This window comes from Candoia aspera, chromosome 6 (assembly GCF_035149785.1).
Source record: "Candoia aspera isolate rCanAsp1 chromosome 6, rCanAsp1.hap2, whole genome shotgun sequence".
In the NCBI taxonomy this organism is placed as follows: domain Eukaryota; kingdom Metazoa; phylum Chordata; class Lepidosauria; order Squamata; family Boidae; genus Candoia; species Candoia aspera.
Genome location: NC_086158.1, coordinates 46,004,101 through 46,029,917, shown reverse-complemented (window position 1 = coordinate 46,029,917; position 25,817 = coordinate 46,004,101). Strand labels below are relative to the sequence as shown.

The window sequence follows — 25,817 nt, the reverse complement described above, 5'->3', positions numbered from 1 at the left end:
CACATGCAGCCTGAAAAGAAAAGTGCAAATAGGAAATGCAATAATGGATATCTAAAAATGGGCTGGAGATGTCTTTTAATAATGAGAGATTTTTGTTGAAGAAAATTTTGAGCAGCAAGTTTGTGCTAAGAGTTGCTATTATGGCATAGGGTACAAAAATAACTTAAGTGGTAAATAAAAACTTAATTTTGGATTAAATTCTCTGGTACAAATTTTGTTTTAAAAAAGAGTAAGCATATACAAATGCAAACATAAATGCCAAAAAAAAAAAACGGAACTCCCACACTCTTCTGGATGAAAATATGGAAGATGGCATTTGTTTAATTGGGCAGTCCATGAATTTTCCTGATGTTTCTTTTGTGGTCCATGATTGCAGAACATTTGAGGAACACTGCCTTAAATGAGAGCAGTCCAATACATTCAGGCAATATAAATGCACATTTATTATATTCTAGTGCTTGTTTCTATAGCACACATTACAGCTTTTATTTTTTTTTCAAATAGCTTTTTCAAAATTATGATTTAAGAGTTAAACAGTACAAGTTAAAATACAAATACAGTTTAAAAATATAGAAAGAAGCAAATTAGTTTATTAACTTGCCATTAAAGGAATCTAACCAGGATGAAAAAAATAACAAATCCTAGTGACAATTAAACATTAGGCTAATAACAACTCATCAATCAGAACTGCTGATATAAGTGTTTCACTCATTGCTCTTGTTTGATTGCGTCTTTCTGGATCCTCAGGATTTGACACATGTTAAGTATTAATCCATTGTATTACGATTTCCCGCCTTTCTAATTATTTTCCCCGTGGAAGCAAATTCCCATTAACTCCCCTCACTGCACCAGAATCCCAATTTGTTCTGCATCAATATTTAAAGAGGGAGGAAGATCTGGCAGGTCGCCCAGACAAGCAGCTCAACGACGCATCGAGGACTGCGCGTTTTCGCTGCGTTTCAGGACGCATCCCTGCCCGCTGGCCGCAATAATCGCAGCTGGGCGCAGAGACCGCCGGACGAGGACGCTGTTAACGGAAACCTACCGATTTCGCCGGGGAATGGAAACAGGGAAAGTGGGTGGGCTCCACGCTGAAGAGAAGCCCAACTCTGCGACTGATAACATCCGGGGCCATCTTCGCGGCGTGCGGGGAGTCTACCGGGCGGGTAAACGGGGCGCCGCTGACCCTATGAGGAAAGCCAAGGGGTTGGCAGGCTCGCCCCACACACACGTGGTCCAGCGGCCGCCCCCAGCGCCTCGGGAGAGTCACGTGCGGCCGGCGCCTGCTCCCCGAAGCCCCTGGTTGCGCCTGGCTGCTGAGGATGGTGGGGCAGGCGGCAGCAGCAGCTTTGGGCCGCGGGCTGGAGCGCCGAAGCCCTTGCTGCTGGGGTCGGAGCCGAGGCGCGGTTTTGCTTCTCTTCTTCTCCTTGTCGCCAAGGCCCCCTGGCGGAGCGGCGTGGCTACTGGGGTTGCGGCCGGAGGATACGGCGCCCGGGCGCGTGTGGCTCGAAGGGGGAGCGCTGCGGGCGGCTGAGGGCTCCCGCTTCTTGCTGCGCCTCTACTTCCAGCCGCCGGCCGAAGGGAACGCCGGCAGTAACCGCAGCAGCGCGAGCGAGGAGGTTGAGCGCCGTGTCGTCTTCGTGGAGGAGCCCGCAAAGGTGGAGCGCTGTCCCGAACGCAGTGCTTGGGCCTCGGATGTGGAGGTGCTGGGCCCGCTTTTGCCCGGAGGCTCGGCCGGCTCGGCTTTAGCCGAGGTGAGAGTGCGGGAGCCGCGGAAGGGTGAGCCCGGCGCCGGGCCTGAAGGTCGTCGGTTCGGGCTCTGCGCTTGGGATGGACGAGCCTGGCAATTGCACGGCGCGCCGGGGGGCTTCGTGCTGCAAGTGGAGGCGCCGGCGGCGGGCTTGGCCGCGTGGCTGATTCCATTGCCCACCGCAGGCTGGTTGCGGGCTCTGGGGGCACTAGTCCTGCTGGCTTTGTCGGCGCTGTTCAGCGGCCTCCGCTTGGCCGTGCTGTCACTCGATCCGATGGAGCTGCGGGTACTGCGCAACAGTGGCTCGGCTGCAGAGAGGGACCAGGCACGCAAGGTGGAGGCTGCGCGCGGCCGAGGCGGAAGCGGCACTTACCTGCTGTGCACACTGTTGCTCGGACAGGCGGGTGCCAACGCCACGCTGGCGGGCTGGTTATGCGCTGCTCTACAAGCCGGTCACAGTTCCCTGCCCGAAGTGACCCAAGGTGTGCCATGGCTGCCTGTGCTGCTCTGCACTGGCGTCGTCTTCCTGGGCGGCGAGGTATTGCCCTACTCTGTTTGTTCCCGCCACGGGTTAGCCATTGCTGCACATACGCTCTTTCTCACCCGCCTGCTCATGGCCGCCACCTTCCCTATCTGCTATCCACTCAGCCGTTTGCTAGATTGGGCCTTGCATCAAGAGCTGAGCACCTTCTCCACAAGGGAGCACCTGCTGGAGACGCTGCGGGCTGCTGACCCCCATGGTGATCTTGTGAGTGAGGAGCTAGCCATGGTACAAGGTGCGCTGGAGTTGCGCACCAAGGTGGTTGAGGATATCTTGACGCCCCTAAATGACTGTTTTATGTTGCACTCTGATGCTATACTTGACTTCGCCACCATTTCTGAGATTCTTCGCTCAGGCTATACCCGCATCCCTGTATATGAAGGTGAGCGACGAGACAACATTGTCGACTTGCTGTTTGTCAAGGACTTGGCCTTCGTGGATCCTGATGACTGCACTCCACTGCAGACAGTTACCCGCTTCTATCACCGCCCGCTGCACTGTGTCTTCCATGACACCCGCCTCGATACACTGCTTGAGGAATTCAAGAAGGGTGAGGGCCCGGGGCCCCAGCCACTCGCCTCCTGCCAGCATCACATGCCTCTCTACTCCCTGTGCACCCTGCTTGCGAGGTACCCTGGGATCCCACCGTGTCCCCTCCTGCACTGGTCTACCCTTTTCCTGTATTGTGGCTGAATTCTTTGAACAGCACACCAATGTGACTGTGTGTGTATCTGTGTGTGTGTGCATGCCCATTTCTGCTCTATCATGTATGGCTCACGTAAGTCACTAGAATTATCCAAAAAGTCTTCCAAATGGGTCTACCATGATGAACTAAGGAATGGTCTCCTGAAACTCTTCGGTAGCATTCTTCCCAACCAGTTCCACTGTTTGTGTGAACTGACATGCTGTTATCAGTCTTTCTGCTTACAGATTTATGTATTTCCATTCAGTACACAGAAATGATGAGTTGAGTTTTATGTGTCATCTCCTTACCTTCAGCTGTAAGGAGAAATGAGTCATAATTTTCCTGCTCCAGCAAAATGTTAGGAATGTGCAAGACACACTTGCTATCAGCATATGAAGCTATCGTATGTTAAGTTTGGTCCATACTGACCCAGAAAATACAAGTTTTAAAGCCCAACATAACTAGAGGAGACCAGGTTGGAAAAGACTGTCCAATGCTAACTGGCAATAGTTCCCCAGGCCTCAGACAGGGCAGTAGTTCCCCAGGACCTCAGTCTTTTTCAGTCCTATCTGGATATTCTGGGGATCAGATCTGAGTCTTATACATAATGCATGTGCTATAGCATCAAGCTTTGAATCATCTGCAACATGGAATCTGTTAATTTCTTGTCCTAATATCAATTGTGAACCTGTCTTCAGTGGAAAAAATACTGTAGGACAATTAACCCACTCTTTATATTTTCTATATCATATTCAGGCATGGCACTGAAGAGTGTCTAATTTGTTAATAAGAGGCAAGAAAGAAAACAGGTGCAAAAATTGCAACTAATAACTATAAGCAGAGTAACAGCTTCAGCTCTCTGCAAATTCACTCTTTAAGAATAACTTATTCAGGTGAGGTTGTGGAGATGTATGGAGTCATTCAAGAAAGCACATCGTATATTATCAGTGTTACGTTTAATTTGGATTTGTACATAGCATATACAGAACTAGTAAACTTGAGAATTTTGCACACATTGAGTGGGATGGTCTTTAGCTCCCATAACCCTGCAGTCAGTGTAACCATCCTCCATGCTGCTGGGAACTGTAGGAATTAATCCAAAACATCTGGAGGGAATGAGATTGGGGAATGCAGATACAGGTTATATGTAAGGGCAGTGCTCACCTAGATTGAGAAAGATAGGCATTTAGTCAGACAAGAATTCTCATGAGATAGGGCTGAATGAGTAAATGGCAGACTTAGAGCCCAGAGCTGTTTCTGGGTTTCCAGACATCATTCACACACAATCCATGTTTTTTTTTTTCTTTGTCAACTTGATGGATTGTGCTTTTGGGTTTAGTTCTGCAATTAGTGATGAAACTCATCCTAGGAAGGGGAAACAAGGGTCATATTTGCACTGTCACAGTTTGCATTCAGCACATTGCTGCAATCATCTTTTGAAGCAGCCTTCCCCCTCACTTTCTCATGAAAGTATTGTGTATTTCTTGGGTCTGTGAAGCATATTGGATCAGAGTAATATCACTTTCAAGAGGATGCCCATTGGTGGCTCCACCTATCTCCATATATCCTTAACTGATACTAGTGTAATTTGGCTGAGTTGCAGCTGGATGTGCCAGATGCAAGCAATCTAAAGCAGCTGTCCTCTTGAAATGTGGGGTGTTAAACATTTGGTCTTGAATTTGGCTCCTTTTTTTAATCTCCAGGGGTACACTACAGTCTCCCCTGATGCTTCTCAGTTTTGCAGTAGCCATATGGAAATCCTTAAGACTCATTGATGTTGTTCAGGGTCATAAGCATTCACAATTTTATTGTGAACCTTGTAATATCAGGTACTAAAGCTGGAGCAGCTGGAATAGTGGACTTTTTGCTTTCAGTCTTCCCCAAACGCCAATCTTCTAGATATTGCAGTGTGCCTAAAAAAGCTTAGAAGGAAGAGATAAACCGAAATTACATTTCTCTCAGAGCTATGATGGGTATGGTAGCCAGTTGTATAAGCAGATGGAATGAGCACAGAAAGCTCCTCGCAGTTAAGTAACATTAAGTGGAATGAGTATCTAGTGGATGCTGTTTCTTAAATGCAATCAAGTAGATGATCAGAATGGCTAAGAAAATTAAGCGGAGCAGCATTGGAGAGAAAAGCATTAAGTCAGCACTGTGCTTAATGCCAGAAAGTGTAAGAATTAGCATTTTTTAAATAAATCTATGCAGCACTGCCACTTCAAAGAAAATTATAAATGGTGATCACAGCTAGTCATGGTGTTCCAACTGAGATTTAACTAGTGTTGAATCCTATATTTTATGGCTTGTTTTAATTGGGACAATCTCATTGAGTAACATTCAGTTTGCTTTCCTCTCACTACTGTTACTTCTGAGCAACTTATTCCTTTGGAAGGGTCATTCAGTGCTTTTGGAAGGGTCTGCACATGATAAAGGTCAGCTACACCATTATCCAGAGAGTTAGGAGTAGGGTTTAGCAGGGAGAGAACTGTATTGAAAAGTAAAGCTAATTTGGGAACTTTAAAAAAAAAAAATTCACTGAAAACCAAGCCTAGATTACCTTTGATTCATGCTCTTTAAAAGTAGTGTCAAGTTTTTCAGTTGTTTCACAAATATGTTTTTATACAGAAAGTATCAGCATTTAAGTACATCTTCTTGGACATCTAAAATGCCTACCCACATGGGATTTGAATAGTAGCAAACATCCCTGAACTTTAGGCCATTTTATAATCCTTCTGACTCTAGTAGGTGAGATTTGTGGGAAGTAGAATTCATTGTTCGGGAGCATACAGTCTTTGGCTGGACATTTTGTGCTATCCCAAAGTAACTACTTCCTTACCTCTTTCCTTTTCTCTCCCATCATTATGAATTCCTCCTTTCTCCAGGGCCTAAGATAACATCTTCAATTTACTTCTCACTCTACAGAAAGTAGCATATATCTTATTCCTGAATTTCAAGAAGTAAATACATTCCACAAATGAGGCATATACATTGCTTAGACTTAATTGCTTACCTATCCTTCACACGGAGGAGTGGATGGATGGAATAACTTCGCTTTTCATTCCCATTTCAAGAGGGGGCTGCTTCTTATTGAGCACTGGAGTCAAAGGCCCAGAAACCTCAAGTGGTCCACTTCCTATCTTATTTTGGGTGCGGTGGGGAGTAAACACAATAAAACTCCTGTTCAATTTGTTTCTGCTCATTCTTTCCTTGTAGGTAAATCACACCTTGCAATTGTGCAGAGAGTGAATGATGAAGGGGAAGGAGACCCTTTCTATGAGGTGATGGGGATTGTCACTCTGGAGGATGTGATTGAAGAAATAATCAAATCGGAGATTCTGGATGAGACAGATCTCTATAGTGAGTATTAAAGGGTCCACTAGGAAGACACACACTGGACTGGGGGATAAACAGCACAGGAATTATAATTTTGTTTGCTATTATTTCTAGTAACCATAAAACCTTTGCTAAAATCTCTTCTTCCCCTCCTCCCAATTCTTACTTGTTGAACATACCTTTTTCCTATTCTCCATTTGGACCATACAGAACTTGCGAGACTTTTCCTGTTGTGATTTTTCTTGTGTAGCAGCAGCTTTCAGCTAGGGAATCAGGCAGCAGCCTGCTATGATGATAAACCAGAATCCCACACATCTCAGCTTCAGTGCCCATCTAAGTGATGTGGGATGAGTAGTTGTCTATCCCTGGATCCTAGTATCTCATTTACTACAAAGGCAGATTCTTAAAATAGCATCTTCCAGAATGAGACCTTTCACTTCACTTTATTCCTTCTCCTTTTCTGGAAGACTAATCGTTGGTCATCAAAGCACTGTGAAGAAATACTTGCAACGTTGGATGGTGGAACCAGAGTGGGAGATGTTACTGCGTATGATAGAGATATGGGACTGCAACAATGTGGAATCTTAATTGACCAGATTTTAGTTTGGTGTAGTGGTTAAGGCACCAAGCTAGAAACCAGGAAACTTGAGTTTTATTCCTGCCTTAGGCACAAAGCCAGCTGGGTGCCTTTGGGCCAGTCACCCTTTCTCAGCCCTAGGAAGGAGGCAGTGGCAAACCACTTCGGAAACCTTGCCAAGAAAACTGCAGGGATTTGTCCAGGCAGTCCCCAGGAGTCAACACTAACTTGAAGGCACAGACACGTACAAAAGGTTTAAGAAGAAAAAAAAATAGTTACCTATAGTGCTAATTGTACATATTTACTTAGAAACAAATCGCATTGAAAGTTATTCCTAAGTAAAAATGTTTAGGACTGCAGCTTTGCTTGAAAGTACATAACAATTTAAGGAAATATGACAAGAGAAAAAATTCTGTTTTCTCTTTCTCACACTTACTTTCTTTTTAAATTACATATTATATATTGTAGTTGTAGTTGTTATCCTGTTAATCTAAGACATATACTTTGGTAACCCCTGAAATGTATTACACTTGACACTTTTAATTTTTGCTTTGGTATTATATTGTTTGTATTTTAATAAAGCCCCCCCCCAAAAAAGAGTCTGTGGCTTTGGGTGACTGATGAGAGTTGATAATATTCTCAATGCTGTAGAGAAATGCTGTCTTTCATTTAAGATACCTGAGCTGTGTCATTGCAAGGCCAGCATACCCAAAACGTTGCAATGAGAGCAGAAATTGAGATACGATGCCATTTCTAAGTTCTCAGAGATGTGACTGCATTTTTACTTTCTTCATCTTCAGCAAACAATCAGAAAAAGGAAAGGATCCCACATCGGGGTAGGAAACCTCACGATTTCTCCATCTTCAGACTTTCAGATAGTGAGATGAGGGTGAAGATCTCCCCACAGCTGCTGCTGGCCACTCATCGCTTCATGGCTACAGGTATCTGGCTCTTCTTAGGCTATTGTTTTCCCTGGGCTCTTGACTACTCATTGCTTGATATCCATGCTGTTGGCACGTATTGTGCGTATCTTGAGGGAATTATGCTCTTTTCAAGAACAGCATTTATGTTTTTTTTTAAACCTTAATATTTGGCATCCAACTCTTCTGTGGATTATGTTTTAAGCAGCCAGTTTCATTTAGAGTAGAGTGGATAAGATGTATAAGGGCATCATTTTGCTTTCAGTGCTGTCTTTCTCCATTCTGGGGAAGGTATGGCGAACTGAAGATGGCTCTGCAAAAGTGGAGTCGACAACCGTGGCAAAGATCAAGGAACTGGAACCTTGGAACCTCTCCGGATAATGAGAGGATGGGAGGTCACCCACATATGTTCTGGACAGCTGCTCCTCGTGAAGAGACTACAGGACAGCGTTTTTCAGTGGGCTTGAGTGCCAGGAGTTGACGAGATCAGCCATCTTGCTTGCAACCGCAGCAGAGTCTTTTAAAGGACACTAAGTTCACAAACCTCACTTTCTAATCACTTTCAGAAATTGCCTATTAACTATCTTAAAGCTATTAGAGACCTTCAGAATGACAAATTTGAAAAGTTTTCATTGTGTGAGTTTATCTTCAACTCTGAACAAAAGAAAAATTAAAGCTTGAGAACTTAAAGAATTTGAAATAAATGGCAAAAAGCTAAATAAGATTTTGATCTAAGAAAGTTATAAACGGATTAAGGATCCAGATAAATTTAGAATATTGACTTTCACTATAAAATTTTGGAATTAACTATAAAAAATAAACGTCTTGTGGGAAACAGACTTATTTTGGCTATCTTGGCAATTGCAAGTCATAACAAAAGCTAAGTTATGATTTTAGAAACTGGACACTAGAGGGGACTAAAGATTTTAAGCAGAAGAAAAAAAATACAAGCCTGATGTCAGTTAATACTGGGACTTACAAAATGATACAAAACATTATAACAGCAGAAATATTAAAGGAAATCTTAAAAGAATGGAGCCAGAAGTTAGTAACTACAGTATCAACATTGTCAGTAATGATGTCTGCTTCTATGGATTGACTATGTCTAAGGAATGTTTGATGAAGGAATGACAGATGTGGAACAAACTTTATCTGACAAGATAGATAAAGTACAGAATGTGGAACTACAAATGACACGCCAAGAGAATGATTTGGAAAAGGATGCTTTACTGGATATACAAAAAAAAAATCTGGCTGAAGTTTTAAAAATTAAAAGGGAAATACAAACGATAAACCAAGAGAATGACCTGGAAAATGTTTTCTTATTGGATCTACAAAAGAGGCTTGTTAAAGCCTTGAAGAAATCTGTGCAATGGGATAAAGAAGAATTGAAGAGAAATCAAATCCTATGACAATACTTGATTGAATTAAGGATTAGGACTGTTAGAAGTAAAAGGAAGGAATATAAAGTTGGTTTGTTTGATCAAGGTTAAAATAAAACTTTTTTTTTTTTTTTTTTGCAATGTTCTGACAACCCTTTATGGACTTTTTGCTGACCCCAGGATTGAAAAGTTGATGTTTTATGGATTTGCTTATAGATAAGGGATGGGATATGGGATGAAGAGATATCTGTTTATGTTATAGGGGGTGAAGAGTTATTAAATGTGTTTATACTTGTTGTGATGAATTCTGGAAGTCACTTCTTTATACATTTCTTTTTCCTCTTCTTTATTATATTCGTTCTTTTTCTTTTTTCCTGTGCTTTTTACTTTTATTTTCCATTCTTTTTCTCTAAGTTTAGTGTGTATTAGTTTTTACTGTTATAATTAAAATTCTTATTTTTTTTAAGTATCGTATTTCTCCAATTACCTTTCTTCTGAGTTGTCCAAGCATAGAAAGCGTAGTTACTGCTTTCTTTCCCTTTTCTTCCTTTGTAGAGGTAGAACCTTTCAAGATGCCACATCTCTCAGAGAAGATCCTGCTACGGCTGCTCAAACATCCCAACGTCATTCAGGAGATGAAATTTGACCACAAAAACAAGCGAGCACCTGAGCACTATCTCTACCAGCGCAACCGGCCAGTTGACTATTTTGTGCTCATCTTACAGGTTTGTCAAGATTAGTGAGGGAAATTTGTAACACCAAGGTTACTGTTTATTATAGGAAGTATTTACTTTACATGGTTAATTAGTCTTCAAAAAGAAATAACATCCAGGAAATAAATAGATAAATATAAATACCGCCCAGAGTCACTCTTTTGGGGGAGGTGGGTGGTAACAAAATTTGAATAATAAATAAATATAAATATAAATATGAGATCTTTACACCAAGAATAGAAAAGGACATGCTCCAACCATTTGTTTTAGGTATTCCTCATGGATAAGCTATACATAAGACATCATGTCTGGCCATGAGAAAATCCTTTTATAAACTGTAAGTTCACTCAGGTGACTTGTACATGTCTTATTAAAGAGTAAGTACTTAGCCTGCAAATAAAAATGCAGTTCTGACTTTCAATTTCACATATATTTGTTTCAGGCTTTAAAATAATTGAGGAACTACTCGGAATGGAAAACATCTTTTAGAAACTTGACTTGAAATGATTCTAAGTTTTCTCCAAATAAGTTTGACAATTTTTCTTCTACTACTGACACATGTTCTTGATATCTTTGGGAGATTAAATATTATCCAATCAGTCATTTGAATTCAAAGTAGAGTACAATGAATTAGGAACTGGGACCAAAAGATTATCTTTTAATTTGAATTAATTATTTTAATGCTTCCTTAACAAATTCTGAGTGTGAGTCTAATATCACTTTAGAATTCAAGGTTTATTTTATATTGATTTTCACTGAAAATGATTTTTTTAGAATAACCTTGCCATGCAAATTGGGATTATCATTATACTGTAAACTGATTAGGTAAGTTCTCTGCAATAAGAGCATCCACGGTTAATGGTCACTTTATGTCACAGAGCCAACTTTGAATAATTTTACAAGGGAAAATAATTATATTTAAATAAGCCACATAAAGTACTACACTAGCTCTAAAGTAGATGAATGAGTAAGTCTTCTAACTGATGTTCCATAACTCACCCATTCACAACTTATATTTCTTATTAAAGATAATTAAAATATACCAGCCTTTTCAAACATAGTCTTGTTTATATAGCTATTATTCAACAACTATTACTTTGGAATCTCCAATATGTATTGTTCATCTACCACTTTCTTGTTAGCCTCAGTTTAGGTACTGAAATCTCTGTCTAAAATTAAAAATGCTTTGGGAAATAACATTTTCAATTCTAAACAATATTCTCACAAGATAAAGATCATATTTGCTTCTGATAATAAAGGAGAAAACCAGTGGTAAATATATTTCAACCTAATGATGTTTCAAAAAGTCAAGGAAGTGTGTCACTCTGAAGTCTTGCAAAAATCTATTCCATTTCTCTAGTTTTCAGACTTGTAGATTTAATAGGTATTCCTTTTATTATAAAAATCTGAAATTTACTCAATTCTTTGAAGTTGTTCTGTCTTTAGAATGATCATATTTATTAATCTTAGATTGTTCACAGGTAGAGGCATTCTGAAGAGTAATTGCAATTACTGAAGTAGAAGTTTATCTATTTTATGTATTTTTGATGTCTCGGGTAATAATGGTATAGGAGACTTCAGAGGCAAAACTCTAATCTTCACTGGTATAGAAAGCCTAACTTCCTGTGCTTCAAAACGTCTAGCAGATTGGGACTCCAATGTTATTGTCACTGTCTGCAGAAGAGAGAAATGCATCTTGCTATCTTTTGCTGTTCTTCTAAAGGAATTGCCCCATAAGATTCAATAAAACATTGCTTAGCATTATGTATTATTTGGATGGAAACAGGTGTTTTCAGCCTGAAATTATTCTGATAACTTATACATCTGCTACTGTTACTGTGTTAATATTCAAGTAAAATGTACTTTCTGAAAAGCAGTTTCCATCTTTTCAGAATTAATGAAACAAAACTTGGAAGAATTATTTTAGATATGTTTTCCAAGAGTATCAGTCCATCAAATAATCTGTAGTATTTCTGTCAGAGCACTTTGAATTACATATTCAAAGATTTGAAGATAATTCAAATTGCATGCCATTTGAATGTCAGGACTCCAAGAGGGAACATATAGCTGTTCTTTAAAAGAATTAAAATTTAGTCTGCTTAGGTTGTAATTTCCAATATTGTGTATTTTACTAATATTTTAGTTGTATTTGAATAATTGCTATATGTTCTTGCCATTTGAAAGTTGAAAACTAATTTATTTTCTATTTTTATAATACATCTTTATTATCCCAAGTAATTTTGCTTAGAGCGTTTGAATTCTTTGACCTCAGTTTGAAAGAACAGAAAAATCAGACTAAATTATTCAGATCGAACTATCACAGTATAATGGTTGAAAAATTAAGGATAAAATCTGAATAACTGCACTATACCATAAGCTTCAACAGTAGATATTCCTGAACAGACTAAAACCTGCAGGTGCTGTTTTTTCTTATTTCAAAGGTTAAGCCAATATCAGAAACTGCTTACTCATTGCACGTAGGTGACAGATTCCATGCCTGCCTACAGAAAGGGTGTTAAAAATAGAATATCATATTGAATTCCCAGTTCAACAGCACAATTAACACAAGTGAATCCTAAATGGTCTCTTATTTGACTCTATATTCAGGGTTAATACTGAAAAAGTATTACATGAAATCATTGCAACAAAGAAATTATCTGTAATCTTCAGCCATTGGTTCAGATAGTTAAAGAAGACAATCCTTTGAATGTTTTAGCTTTTTTGGCAATTTGGCAATGTTCAGTATAAAATTTCAGATTCTCTTAATATCCTTCCCAGCTGGTTAATCACAGGAAAAGATAACTTTCTCAAGTTAAGCCAGTCACATGATTCTAGATCCTACTGCAGGACTTTAAACATATTCTTGCAAGGTTTCATGGAAAATCCTTAATAAAACTTCTTTATATTGATATTAATATATTGATATTGATATAATTAATTAATTAATATTAATACAATTAATATATTAATATAATATAATATTCTAAATATTGGTGAATTAAATAAAACCTAAATTTTAAAAATAGGGTTTTCTTCTCTGTAGCACTGTATCTGCAGCCAACTTGACTCCAACCTTGACTGTAGACCTGCTTGCATGTCCTGATCTGTGGGAAGAGCATAGCAGGACGAGTGCTATGCTGCGGAAAGGAACTTGGAGTAGGACTTTTACTCTTTTGCCCTAAAGTAAATGTAATATAGTCTGCTTTAATGTAACCACAGACTAATACTGAGTTTGTTAATAGTTAAAACTAATGACATTCTTTTTTGATCTTTGCTTAATTAACTTATTTCCAACTGCTGTTGACTTTTACCTTGACTTTGATTTGTGACAGGAATAAGCCACCTTTTTTGGTCCAAGGGCGTATTGAACAGACACATTCTCCCCCTAAAAAAGAAGGGAGAGCTGAGACAAAAAATGGTTTAGTTTAAGTTTAAATAAAATTAAAACCAATTAAACACAGTCAGTAGAGTTATTTCTCATATATTTAATAGTGCAAAGTGTTGGAAGAAAATTTGTACTGGGACTGCCAGCAAAATGAGTTGGCTGTACATGGATCTGCATTCAGATACAACCTAAAACGCCCTTGGGGTGGCCCTGGCAAGTGGAGGGATGCTTCACTCATATCACTTGACAGAGGGCCCCTTTGAATGCTTAGCACAGACGTTTTAATGGAATCATTTTCTGCTTCTGTCCATTTACAGTTACAGTTCAGTGGCAATTTTTGGAAGCACATTTTAGGGGCTCTGTGTATAGCCTTCAGACCACAGATTGTGAACCTTTGGTTTGGTTTGTAGCATGCAGTCACTGAGCATTTTCTATTGTACTCCCCACCACTGTTTACTTAGGATTGGTTATTCTTTCTTGGGACCTTTGGTTCTCCTGCCCTTCCTCTTGATATTTCCATTGCTGCTATATTATTGAGTTCCTTCAACTCTAAATCAAGTATAATTCTGTTACTGCTTTTATTCCCAACCTGACATCTCAAGGTAATCTCTACTGATGTCCTCCAGCTACTTTGACTTGCATTTCCTATTTTTTCCTTATGAAGGAACACCCACAAGCATTTGTGAGTGAACTGCCCTTATTCTCACCTGAAGTCATTTTCTTAAACTACATTATGTATTTTTCCTTTTTCAGTGGGTGGCCAAGGATTGTGGAAGAGAGATAACTAGTGCAGCTAAATTGCATGCCCTTTGTTTTTTCTTTAGGGAAAAGTGGAGGTGGAAGTGGGGAAGGAAGGACTGCGATTTGAGAATGGTGCCTTCACATACTACGGTGTCCCAGCAATCATGGCTGTCATCTGTTCAGGTAGAAATCTAGAGCTAACCACAGAATGGGATGATAGAACCAGAACCTATAGTGTCAAATGAGTCAAATGTGTAATGTACAGGACCTTGCAAATTTATTCTGATTGCAACATTTGGGTTTTCACTGTACTAAGCATTTTAGCAAATACGAGGTAAATAAGAAAAAGCAAAGGAAGGGAGTATTGGAGACAGGCACCATAATGCCCTGGGAGGGCTAGAAGAAACTATGCAGCAGGGGTGCATAACATCTGTTGGCTCAAGGGCCATCCCAGGCTTTGCATGGCACAATGAGGGTTATGCTCCAAAAGTGGTAGACCCTGGGCCTGGATCAGGAGGAAGCACGGGAGTTTTAAGGAGTGGGCCTTAGGCATCTGCAAGGCCTAAAGCCTCTCAAACTCTCATAAATGGAAAAAAGCACCCAATTGTTTGGCCCCATCTGCAAAATGAATACTGACAGGCTGCATGTGACTCCTGGACTGCACTTCTTCCAGACCTTACTTGTTTGGTTTCTGTCCCTTCTCCTGAGCTTTTGGAAGGAGGCACAGACACACTGACAAAATGATAAGGCTAAAACATTTTTAAGCATAATGCCTTCGTTTCATATTCCATGAAGTCAAATCCCATGTCAGATTTTAATTACAAATATAAATGTGTGGATTCTGAACTATATTGGCAGAAGCTCGATAAAACAGGATACTTGGAAATCTTTTGAGGGTCAAAATCACAAAGGAATCTCTTCTTATGTGGAGGCTCTTTTTGCTGGAGATACAGCATCTTTCATGCAAAGATGGAAGCAGCATTGCTGTTGCTGCCCCTTCATTTACAGTGTTTGAGTAAATGTGCCTATACTGTGATCCTTCCCTGTGGGAGGCTTAGGTTGCAGTACTGCAGCATTAATAGAAAACCATTGTATGTTGGGGAGAAAGAGATTTGTGAAGCAGTTTCTTTTCCTTACAAACAGGCAGGTCATGTAAAACCAAATAATAAAATTTCTGTGCCAAGGACTGTCATTCACTTGAGCCTGATCCCGGCTTACAGCAATTGATATCAACCCCCTGCCTCTTTGTATGCTTGAAAAAATGTCTCTTGTTCAAAGCAGGGGTGACACAATAAAGGTCTGATTGGGACTCACCTTCCACTTTTCCATGTCTTTTCAGATAATGATGGGCGCAAAATGAGCAGCCTGGCTGGGTCATCTTTCCTGTGTATGTATCTCCTACCTTTTTTTTTATTAATGAGGTGGTATAGAAGGCCATTTCCACTGGGCATTCCCAGATCTACCAGGAAAAGTTAAATAAAGTCCAGTGCTTCTTGACACCCCAATCCTACCCCAACAGAACTATGAATTGGGGTGGGGTAGCTACAGTAGATATTCTATCATTTAGTTTAGCCACATCCAACTCTTTAATATTTAATTTTATATAGATGTTTTAGAGCAGCAGCTCTGATGACATAGTTGATAGAACTATAGATTTTGGTTAAGTCAAGGGTATTTTTTAAAGATTGGTTTACTGAACAAGCCATACCTGGTTTGTTTGCACAACACCCTAAATCAGAAACAAATCATTGCTCACTGCAACATGGAACCAAATGGGTTGTCAACTCGTGACTTGTTCTGGACTTGTGATTCTATCAATTTAAAGTTATATAAACACAAAGAAGATCTACCTTAAAAACTCCACCCTGAACCAGTTCCATAGTAAAGTACTGGTCCCCTTTGGAGCAGCTGATAGCATGCGCCCTGTAGGAGGAGTTTGGGGCTTCTCAGGGGCAGTGAGAGTTAGGGAGCCACTGCAAGATATTCCAAGGAGGATGAGGAATGAAGAAACTGTGGAGGTATCAGAAACCATCCCAGAGAAAAAGGGCTGCAGATAAATATTTGAGAATATCCTCTCACTGTTTTGCTGCTAACATAGTCCATTTGATACTTGATTTCTTTATTGGTGAGATATTTAAATACGTTGATCAACAACCTGGTGCTTTCTACACCTGCTGGACTTCATCGTTCCCAGTCAGCATAGTTAATTTATAGTAAAATGGTGCTGGTGTAACTTAATTTTTTTCTTTCCTATTCCTATTTCCATAATGAACAACTCAAGTGCAACCATATAAAACATAACCTCCAGTTGACTGACCAATTGAATATATCAGTAATGGCCATGTCATCTATCTACTCCAGGTATCCATAGCCCCTCTATGGAGACTTCTACAGTCAGTTTTAGCTAACAGCAGCATCTCTTGGTGCTCCATGTCACTGCTGGTTTCATTTCCTACTGTGGGCTCAGTACTTAAAAAAAGTCCATCCCACTATCCTTGACCTACTTACTTGGTTGCTTCTGCCAGCTCATGCTGCTGGCCCCTTTCCTTTGTCCTCTTACCAATAATTCTCCATCCCTCTCAGCCTTAGTGCTCAATCCAAAGCAGAAAGAGGAGAGAGTCATTAGTACCAGCCATAAATGTGTGCATCTGTGCATTTATTTCCCTTGCCTTTGAAAGCTAGAGCTGGACCTGCATAAACTATTATGAATAGCCCCATAAGTGTGCACTCAGTGCAGTTCAGGTAAGTCTACAAAAATAATACAACTTCTAAAGATTGGGTCTGTAACTCATGAATATTTTAAAATTAATTTGCTGTTTGACTATCTGCATTCCATCAATTGTGTTCTTGGTGCCATCAAATGGTGATTTATGGAATTGCATCATGGATCTATAAATGCTCATGAAGTATTTATTAAATCCACTTCTTTCATTTCTGTGAGTCTCAATGTAGTGATGTGAAGTGAGATGCAATATCCATAAAATAATGCTAGGTAGCATGCAGAGGAACATTTCTTTCTTATATTCTGTTTACTTCTCCCTGTCCAAGTAATCTAGAAATAAAACTAAATTTTACAAAACTTAAAGCTATGGGAAGATTAACAAGCTCTGACCTATCCATGATGCTGTTGCCATTCCTGAGTAGCTCACTCTTTGTTCCTTCTAAACCCTCCTTGCTCCCTTTCCCTTTTCCCCTGGTTTTTGTCTCCTGATCCTTGTCTTCTCTCCAGTGCCTGTGTCCGTGTCCCGTACCTTTGCCTTCAGCCGAGGGGAATCTTTGGCTGGCTCCCCAGGTAACAATATGTGTAGCACCCAGAAGGAACCCCACTTCTGCTGCCTCATGATTCTGGGCGTGTGTCCTTCTGTGACTCTTTCCTCCTATGGAAGTTACAGGCGACCCGTAGTATCCTGCATGCCTGCAAAACAAATCATTGTGAACTCGTGTGCATGTGCTTTGTTTCCCTACAGCTGAATCTGGGAAATATAACTGTAACATTTTGTTGTGGGGATTTCTACAAGGAGCACAATTCAACAAATAAACATTCAGATTTTTTTTTCAAATTTATGCAGAATACAGCTGTTGCCCATGTGAACAATATTTTGTGTCCAAATCCACGCATATTATTACAACAATGACTATCTTCTCATGCTGTTACCATACAAAGAGAGAAGCATTTCTTAAAAGATTCTTTTAAATAAAAGAAGCAGCAGCTGGTCTAGTGCAAAGCAAAGCACTAACCTTAGCATTGTATTTATTTACAAAAATATGCTTGGGTCCCTTACAAAGGGCTTGCTAGCTTTATAAAGAATATTCTGGAGGCTGGATTGTCTTGTAGGAAATGGGTATTCTGTGACTGGCTGTGCTCATGGCAAATCACTTTTTGAATATTGCCACTACATATTCTCAATGTTCTACACATTGCCTAACCCTTTCCCCCCTTGGAAATGTGATACACAGAAGTATGTTCCAGTCATCCAATTCAAATGAGAAGTAAGCTATTAAAGAGTGCTCAGACATCTCACTTGATTGGCTGTGGTTCACTGTTGCAGCTACACATGCTTCTTGTTGGTAACAGAAATATATTCCCACTGGTGTGCATGGAGTTTTACTGAGAGAGATCTTTTTAATAAAGCAGCCAAGTAGCAATAAATGTAGAAGGGAAAAGAAATAATGGTAGTACAGAAAAAACTATATATGCACTCACTCAAACGCTATGTAGTTAGAATCGTTAGAAGGGAAAGAATTAAAAGGTTGTGTGGAATGGGTAGTTCTCAGTTACTGCATCTTTTGAAGTAGACGCAGTTTATAATGTCTTGTGCCATAAGAAATTTATTCACAATTCTATCCTATGCAGGTCTACTCAGAAATACATCCTGTTGTGGTCAGCAGGCTGTCTTTTATGCTAAGTAATTATAGTGGCCTCCCTCAGAGTGGTGACCTTCAGAAGTATGACTATAGAGTTTACCAGCCAGTATGCCTGTCTGGTTGGATGGAAATATTAGGAGTTATAGAAAAAAACACCTTGGTTATATTCAAGCATCAGGTTAAGGAAATCTGTAATTCAAAATTGTAATTTAAATATTCAAGGCTCTATATCTATATAAACTTCCCAGCAGTAAGTCCTACTGTGAATGTGTCTTTGTTTTGAGAAGACATGGGGTTTTGCTACAAGGTGCCATAGGTTTCCATAGTTTTTTCCAGAATAGGTAGCCTAGAAATAAATGGAGGTATTAATGTAAGCAAGAAAAATTAAAAACAAAAATTAAAAAGGAGAGTGAAGAACAAGAGAATGGTCAGTAGATTGGCTGAAAAAGTGAATTTAAATATAGGAATTTGGCACTAGATAGGCAAAGAGACGTTTAAAAGAGCCCTGTGTTAGGTATAGGTATGGCTTGGAGAGGAGCCAGCCAGCTCCATTTCTGGAGGAAGAGCCTAGAGGCAGCAGTATAAAAGCTGATCGGTTATTTTTCCACCCATGCATTCTAGTAGAGACAATTGAAATGCAGTCTTGCATTTCACTGTAGTATTAAATCAAGAAGTTTTTACTGGAATATCCTTTTTTTGTTTTCATTTTTTGAAAAAGTACTACTTTTTGGCCTTGCAAGCCCTGATCATTGTTACAAAGTCCCTGTTCAGTGATCGTTGGAGCTTGAACAGAAAGCACAACATGTCGGAACTGGGAAATATACTGTAACATTTTCTTGTGGGGATTTCTACAAGGAGAACAATTCAACAAATAAACATTCAGATTTTTTTTTTCAAATTTATGCAGAATAAAAGGCCAAGAGCTCTTACTGGTGAAGTTCATTCCAGGCAAATTAAAATGCCAGTGTTAAGGAAGATTAAGGGAATCTTAAGCAGGGCTTCCCTTTAGCTCATAGAAGCCAAACTTTAGGCATTGTGTTTTTCTATTGTTCATCACTTCTTTTTTATTTCTAGTGAATCAGTCCCCATCCCGTTGCAGTGGATTAAATCGCTCCGAGTCTCCTATTCGAGAACGTAATGACTATGGAGGCAGCAGCACCCAACTCCACAGTGGCAGCAACAACAACATATACACTCCAGATTATTCTGTTCACATTCTCTGTGATGTACAGTTTGTCAAGGTATCTGCTGGACTGAGTGTGACCGAAAGAAGTGCACACTCCTTACTATTCTTTTATGCCATGGAAGATGAACAGCCTAGTGACAGGATTGTTCCATGTATCATGTCCAACTGTATGGCTACACAAGATTGCACCTCATGTGAACATTGGTTTATTAACTGCACCATGCAAGCATGGTGGACATAACACAGAGATAATGTGAATCTGGTGAACTTACTAACTTGACTTAGAAGTGAAGAGACAAGGCAAAGTTGAATGACAAAGCAAAGATGGCGGGAGAGTGTTAAATTAGTAGCATAGCACACACAATTCTGGCTTCAAGAGAGCATTTTAGGAGAGACAAGGCATCCTTGTAATCCTTTGGTTTCTGGTGGGTACAGATGTGTAGCCTGAAGATCGTGTGGAATGTAGTTGCTAGGAACATGCAATTTTCCTCATTATTGCCAGCTGTGCTATAAATTTACTTGACTATCCAAATCATTAGAAATAGATGTCATGGCACAATAGCCAAACTCTTAGCAGTTTGGATATTTTATTTTTAAGAAAAGTATTCTGTAGTGGTACAGCATTTCAACAATGCTCTGGCAGTGTTTGAACCAATAAAATTAACTGTATATTTTTCTGTCTAACAGTAGCACATATCCATTTCTTTTTCACTCTCTTGGCTTTTAAATAAGCTCCTTCCAAATAATGAAAGGGAGAATGGTTTCAAGTTGTGTTGGACCTGGAATGCAGTAACTTGGGAATTAACCCCATTCAGTAAGGATTTTGATTACTGTGCTTAAATTGACTCACAGAAGGATAAGAGGGCAGAAGCAATGTGATGAATACAACTTTGAAAGGAAATATGGTGTTGAAAATCATATGGCTGTGGAGCAGAACAGTAAACCATAAATGTTGCCGGGAAAGAGGGATATTGAGGGGTGACTAATATGTAGAGCCAGTTTGGTGTAGTGGTTAAGGCACTAGGCTAGAAACCAAGAGATAGTGAGTTCTGGTCCTCCCTTAGGCACAAAGCCAGCTGGGTGACCTTGGGCCAGTCACTTTCTCTCAGCTCTAGGAAGGAGGCAATGGCAAACCACTTCTGAAATCTTGCCAAGAAAACAGGGACTAGTCCAAGCAGTCTCCAGGAGTTAAAAACTGACTTGAAGATATCCCCCCACCCAAAAAAGTGTAGTAAGGAGATAGTACAAATAAAGAAATGAAATAAAAAATTAAAGGGCAACCCTTAACAGGCAGAAACTTCCTAGAAAAGGGAGTAGAGGTGAAAAAGAATCAGAGTTGGGAAGATGAAACAGGAATTTATTTAAGGCCTGAGTTGTGGAAAGTACGAAAAACAAAGGTCAAAAGTGAAGGCAACAAGAGAAGTACATAGAGCCACTGTAAACCTGAAGAGACAAGTTTCTGATGGAAACAGGTTGTGTAAATGGTACAGCAGTATTCTAGGTCTATTGAAAGGAAAAGAAAGATGTGAGGTGAGAAAGCCCTTACGCTCAGGATGTAAAGTGATGGGGCTGTGTGTGGTAGCAGAACATCCCTCCAAACCTCATGCCTAGTGCCCTCGAGGTTTGTTGGACATACAGCACCCTTCAATGGCACCAGATTGGGGGAAACTGTAATAAAATATGCAGAAAGGTAGTAGAAGTTAGAAACACTGGACAAAATGAATTTGCAGAACTAGGTAATTATCTGGTAATTCCTCTGTTTGATTCCTAGATCACTCGGCAACAATATCAGAATGCACTGGCTGCCAGCCGCATGGATAGCTCTCCCCAGACCCCTGACATGGATGTTTTCAATGATGGTGATTCCACAAAGGCTCCCACAGTCAGAGGTACCCCACAGACACCCAAGGATGACCCTGCTATTCTCTTGAATGAGAGAAGCAGCATTGTGGGTAGGTGTACCACAAAATATGTTCCTATAGAGTGACTATGTAAAAAGACACCTGTGGGAGCCTTATGTGCAAAATTACTTTAATTCTCTTTTTGTTAATTTATACCTGTCCTAATAGACCAAGCTGGAAAAAGTTAAACCAACTATTTTATTGCAGTATCCTCTCCCTGTACCCAGATTTGTATCCTCTCATGATACATTTGTGATGAGAGATGTGTGCTCTGACATGTGCTGCTGAGGTCTCTTCATATATATCATGCAGCCAGCAAGTCAGATGGGAATGTGAAGAGCCCTACAGACTCTATGTTCCTGCACATGGAGAGGATCCCCCACATTCAGGAAGAGCTGACAGGCAACCCAGAAATCAGCATGCAGAGTGAGTATTTAAGAGCATGGTAACAGCAGGGCAGAGCAGAGCAGAGCAGGGCAGGGCAGGAAGAACACTACAGAGCTGTGAGGGAAGGAAGAATCCCAGCCTTATCTTGTCTATTGTTGCCTTGCAGAAAACGAGGCCTATGTTGTCAGGCTGGAACCTGAGTCCTCAAACAGGGAAATGGAGCTCAGCACATCTCCAAGTGGATCTCAGGAACCCCTGGGAAAGAAGTTACTTCAGACACTTAGTGAGTCATATCACAGTCCTGGGGGAGACATTTGTTCACATAAAATTTGTGACATATGGAGCGTAGTTCTGGCTGCTTAAGCACGATCAACCCCCACACCCGATCCTTGATGCTATTGTACAAGTATCCTTCCCGCCCCCGCATCCTTGATGCTATTGTACAAGTATCCAGGATCTACCAGCCAGCATGCTACTTGAGATTTCCTGAACCTAAAGAGTTGTACTGACAGGATGCTTGGAAAGTGTTTGTCCCTTTCTGGAGCCATTGGTTTTGAGGTAGGGGATCTTTCCCCAGCGGTGACTACCAACCTTGACACTGCTGCTTGATACTGCAGGTGGGAGGAGAAAACCTTCAGCAGATAGCAAGAGAAGTTCAGATGATAGTAACTTCACATCACTCATCACATGAGTGGCAACGTGCTGCCTTTCTCACAGGTTGGTACTATGCATTGGCCTATTCTTGGCAGTACTGATCACTTCCTGAGTCACAAAACCTGAATACTTTAGAACAATGCTGGCTAATCATGGTGGAACGTGAACCAACTTGGAGAGAACTGTGCCTACCTTTGTTTTTATTTATTTATTTTCAAACAACACATAAATATTGTTTTCAGCCATGCCCATAATAGACTCTTGGGCTGCATTTGTATGACACAGTGATCCACAAACTAAGATACTTTCTAGGTCCAGTGTGTTATGTGAGCCCAGAAACCTGATCAGTTAAGTATCAGTAGAGAGACCAGTCTAAACTGAAATTACCTTTGAATTTTGTCATAGACTTTCCCCTGACTATTTCATGTGGATCTGGAATCCTACCACTTCTGGCTAGTAGCCTTGCAATTAGTTCACCAAGGAAACAAGATGTAAGTGCATAGTGACTAAAAATGCAAGGCATTTCGTTATAAAACTCATTGCCAAGGCTTGACAGTCACAGAATGCATCTCCTAAGCATTGCAGTGACCAAGCCATGCCTCTGCTACCTGTTTGACCAAAATGGGCCATTGATATAACAAAGTTTTAACAGTATTTTTCTGGCACAGGGCTACGACATGCAAGGCAGGAAAAGGTCAGAAACTTTTTTTTCCTTCCAAATGGCTACCCTTGACTCAGCATAATTGCATGCTGCCAGATCAGACAGTAAGGAACTATGATTGGGTTAAGCAGGTTGTGTACACCAGTGATTCTCCAAACTGTGGTTCATACTGTAGAGTATTAGTGGTCATGGAGGCCCACAAGGTGGTCCATTGCAGCCTCCCCATGTACACCAGCCAGGACCCACTGACGAACTCAGCTCCCACTTCACTACCAATCTAGTCAGCTGGCCAGACCATAGCCAGACCCCAACTCATACCCATCTCTGTGTTCACCAATAGTCATCTTGTTGACAAAATGGATCAGTGGCTGAAAACTAGTTCAATGAAGTTTACAAGTGATAAGACAAGTAGCAATATGTATACTAAAAGACAATAATGAACAAATTTCAAATGAATTATCATCTGGAAAGCCCCGTGCATTGTACTAAGTGGAACTGCAATCTTGCACAAGCAACCCAGTAAGAAAAGTGCAAATAGGGAATACAATAATGAATATCTAACGATGAAATTTCACTGGGCTGGAGAATCACTTGCCCTTAGTCCCATAATAACCAGAAAACAATAGAACCAGAAATTACTATTGAACAATATCCTCGCCAAGTTAGTGCTAAGTTGTTCTGACAGGGGGTACATAACATAATTATGGGGTGGCACTGCCCCAGACAGACCCTGTGCACAATCTGGGCGTCCTCCTGGGCTTACGACTCCTGCTCGAAGAGCAGAGGGCAGTTGTGGCTAGGAGGGCCTTTGCACAGCTTCGTATTGTGCACCAGTTGCGCCCGTTCCTAGATCAGGGGTCTCTGCTCACTGTCATTCATGCCCTAGTCACCTCCCATTTGGATTTCTGTAATGTGCTCTACATCGGGCTGCTCTTGAAGGGTATCCGGAAGCTTCAGCTGGTGCAAAAGGCAGTGGAGCAGGCAGTTACGTGTGCCCCTAGAGTGGTACATGTTACACCTCTGGTCTGCAAGCTGTATTGGTTGCTGGTTTGCTTCTGGGTCCAATTCAGGGTGCTGTTTTTGACCTTAAAAGCCCTTCATGGCATGTGGCCAGGTTATCTGAGGGACCGCCTGTCCCCAATTACATCTGCCCACCCCATCAGGTCTGGCAGGAAAGGTGTGCTATGGGTCCCGTCGGCCAGCGAATTACATTTGGTGGGTCCCAGGAGGCGGGCCTTCGCTGCCATGGTGCCTGCCTTGCGGAATCTTCTCCCCCTGAAGTGAGATTAGCTCCACCCCTCTCAACATTCCGCAAGTCCCTCAAAACCTGGCTGTCTTCAGGCCTGGGGGCCCCAGGGGACCGGGGAGATTTTGCGATGGCTCCCAAACTGTGGTTAATGCCATCCCCCCTTGTTTTGTATGCCGTTTTATAGTTATTTTTTAAATTGTGACTTTTTAATTATTTTTTTTTAATTATTTATTGTTGTTTAAGCGTTGTATGCTGCTCAGAGTCACTTTTATGTGAGATGGGCAGCTATATAAATATGATAAATAAATAATTCCAGTGGTAATTGCTTGATTCTGGATTACTGTTTTTTGGCACAAATGTTAAAGTGGCCTGTAAACATGAAGGGACTGCCTCCCTTATTTTGGAGGTAACTGTTAAGGGGAATAATATGCACTAGTACCTGAGCCAAAAGGGCCCTAGATTTTCTCAAGTGGTACATAGGAAGGTACCCTGTACTGTAATGGCAGGTAAATTGAAGAGTTACATGAAGTAGAGCAGGAAAAGCAGAGAGGTTTTTCTGAGCTGATGGTCATAACAGTTGTCTTCTTTCCAGGTCTGCAGCATGACAGCCGACTGTGACAAGATTCATGTGTATGTGACAGCACCCGCTTCTCTGACATTAATTACCCCTTACCTTCAGGGCTAGACAGACTATAGCCCTTTAAGCTTGAGAGGTGGCATCAGCAAATGTGAGAACTGAGCAAAAAGTCTCAGGAAAAAGTGGAAACGAGAATAGTGTATTGGTGGAGTGTGAGGAGTCCTCTAGCTTAGCAGGGCAATGTCCTCACCATCTCACAATTACTACCACTGGGGGAAAATATAAAGGAAGAGGGTGCACAGGCTTTCTTTCCTGCTGGACGTGCCACTCCTTCCATTAGCGTGGTCCAGGAGAGTAGAACGAGCCCATGTGTGTGCAACAACATCACACCATATACTCCCTCTGAATTCACCTGCATCTGAGCATTATCCAAATCTGCCCTAGACATGTTGGCACTGGTAACCAGCACCAGCAGGCTTTGGGCTGGCAGTTTGAAGTGCAGATCATCGCACAAATCATCTTGTCATCTGTAACCTGTGAATAAATAGGCATTTGACCCTATTGATATTCTGACTTCCAAATCAATTGAGAAAAAAGAGGAAGGTTTGACATCAAGTCTCTGGGAGAAATAAAATGCACCTGTTTTAAATTACTTAGTTCCTTTGATGTGTAGCATAAAGCACATACAGGAGAGAGAGAAGGAGAGGGGGAAAAAAGCATGCATTACAGTACAAATTTTGGTAGAGATGCCCCCCAAAATGTGGCCTTTAAGCATCTTCTTGATCAAGCTCAAAATTGAGGTCATTGATT

The 25,817-nt window shown here is 40.9% G+C and overlaps 1 protein-coding gene across 2 annotated transcripts; it reads left to right on the top strand.

The window, feature by feature from the left end:
* The first annotated feature begins 1,233 nt into the window (after positions 1-1,233).
* Positions 1,234-25,710, top strand: CNNM1 (cyclin and CBS domain divalent metal cation transport mediator 1). 2 transcript variants are annotated; one of them, XM_063306988.1, is made up of 13 exons: positions 1,234-2,841; positions 6,190-6,333; positions 7,687-7,827; positions 9,744-9,913; positions 14,111-14,210; positions 15,367-15,414; positions 17,257-17,319; positions 19,467-19,633; positions 21,350-21,530; positions 21,792-21,905; positions 22,033-22,149; positions 22,484-22,583; positions 25,023-25,710. In XM_063306988.1, exons 1-12 carry the CDS (start codon positions 1,323-1,325, stop codon positions 22,555-22,557), a joined length of 2,838 nt encoding a protein of 945 aa, XP_063163058.1. In that variant the 5' UTR covers positions 1,234-1,322; the 3' UTR covers positions 22,558-22,583; positions 25,023-25,710. The 2 variants fall into 2 exon arrangements, with proteins under 2 accessions (XP_063163058.1, XP_063163057.1); XM_063306987.1 differs by lacking the exon at positions 17,257-17,319 and having other exon boundaries at positions 1,237-2,841.
* Positions 25,711-25,817: the final 107 nt, after the last annotated feature.

Excerpts from the sequence above, each read along its gene's own strand:
- CNNM1 (XM_063306988.1), top strand. The coding sequence starts at position 1,323 with ATGGTGGGGCAGGCGGCAGCAGCAGCTTTGGGCCGCGGGCTGGAGCGC. Across the intron at positions 2,842-6,189 it reads GCTTGAGGAATTCAAGAAGG|GTAAATCACACCTTGCAATT; the intron begins GTGAGGGCCCGG and ends CTTTCCTTGTAG. Across the intron at positions 22,150-22,483 it reads GAAGTTACTTCAGACACTTA|GTGGGAGGAGAAAACCTTCA; the intron begins GTGAGTCATATC and ends TTGATACTGCAG.